At 66.3% G+C, this 1,156-nt stretch overlaps 1 protein-coding gene across 2 annotated transcripts in view; it reads left to right on the top strand.

Moving 5' to 3' along the window:
• The first annotated feature begins 976 nt into the window (after positions 1-976).
• The window catches only part of CDC25A (cell division cycle 25A), a 25,416-nt gene continuing 25,236 nt past the window's right edge, over positions 977-1,156 (top strand). For both annotated transcript variants that reach the window (XM_007446147.1, XM_007446146.1), the window contains exon 1: positions 977-1,146. In XM_007446147.1, the coding sequence (XP_007446209.1) occupies positions 977-1,146 (170 nt within the window). The remainder of the gene's footprint in view (positions 1,147-1,156) is intronic.

Here is a 1,156-nt window from a genome sequence, read left to right as displayed (position 1 = left end):
TGGTGTTCAGGAGGCAGAGCCCAGTCCTTGGGTCATTCACTTCCCTCTCTCGTGATAAAATTAGGGCCTGGAGGCCCAGGGTGGGAGAGGGGCCCGGACAGCCTTTTCCACCCTCTACATGTCCTCAGTTTGCGGAGCACAGGACGGGCGGCCGATATAGCTTTGGCCTAACGGGGGTAAGTAGTGACTGGACTGCCTCTGGCTGTGCGAACTACGCTTCCCAGCATGCAATGGGTCAAGAGGGGCTTCCGGTCTCCCCCGGCGCCTCACAGGTTCAGCTGGGAGTTTCCATTGACCTCCGAGCCCCTCTGGTTCGGAGGAGCTCAGGTCCCCTCTAGGCCCCTCCCCTTTTTGAGGAGGGGTGACCTCGCGGAGTTCCGCGAGCTGCTTCCTTCTTCCCCTCTCACTGGTCCAGCCTAGAGGCCATTCCTGTGCGAGGAGGAGAACTGGTTACTGATTGGTGGATTCCGTTTGGCGCCAACTAGGAAAGGGAGGGCGGGGCATTGGCAGGCCCCAGTGAGCAGCTATTACCGCGAAAGGCCACCTCGGCAGCGACAGCCCGGGAGGGAGGTGAAGGTCGGCCTGGTTTTCAGCACTCCCGGGCTGGGCAAGAGAGTGAAAGAAGAGTGAAGAGAGTGTGAGACCGAGCCGTGGCCTCGCGGTCTAGCCGCTCTCCCTCCTAGACCTGCCCCGCTTGTTTGGATTTAATCTTCAGGTTGCCGGCGCCCGCCCGCCGGCCTCGCGGAGTGAGGGGAAGCTCTCGCGCCTGTGGCTGGCGCCTGCCGAGTCCGGACACCCGCTCCTCCTCTTCGCTTGCCCGCGGCAACCGCGTCCCTGAACCGCGGGGCTGTGTTTGTGTTTGACCCGCGGGCTCCGGCAGCGGGGCGCGCGGCCGAGGCCAGTGCCGGCCGGGCGGGGCGGGCGCGGCGGAGGCGGAGGAAGAGGGAGCAGGATCCCTGGGAGGCAGGGCGCCGCCATGGAACTGGGCCAGGAGCCCCCCCACCGCCGCCGCCTGCTCTTCGCCTGCAGCCCCCCTCCCGCACCGCAGCCCGTCGTGAAGGCGCTGTTCAGCACGCCAGCCGCCGGGGGCCTGTCGCCTGTCACCAACCTGACGGTCACCATGGACCAGCTGCAGGGCCTGGGCAGGTGAGGAGGG

This window comes from Lipotes vexillifer, unplaced genomic scaffold (genome assembly GCF_000442215.2).
Source record: "Lipotes vexillifer unplaced genomic scaffold, Lipotes_vexillifer_v1.1 scaffold491, whole genome shotgun sequence".
In the NCBI taxonomy this organism is placed as follows: domain Eukaryota; kingdom Metazoa; phylum Chordata; class Mammalia; order Artiodactyla; family Lipotidae; genus Lipotes; species Lipotes vexillifer.
This window is presented reverse-complemented; position numbering and strand designations above follow the sequence as displayed.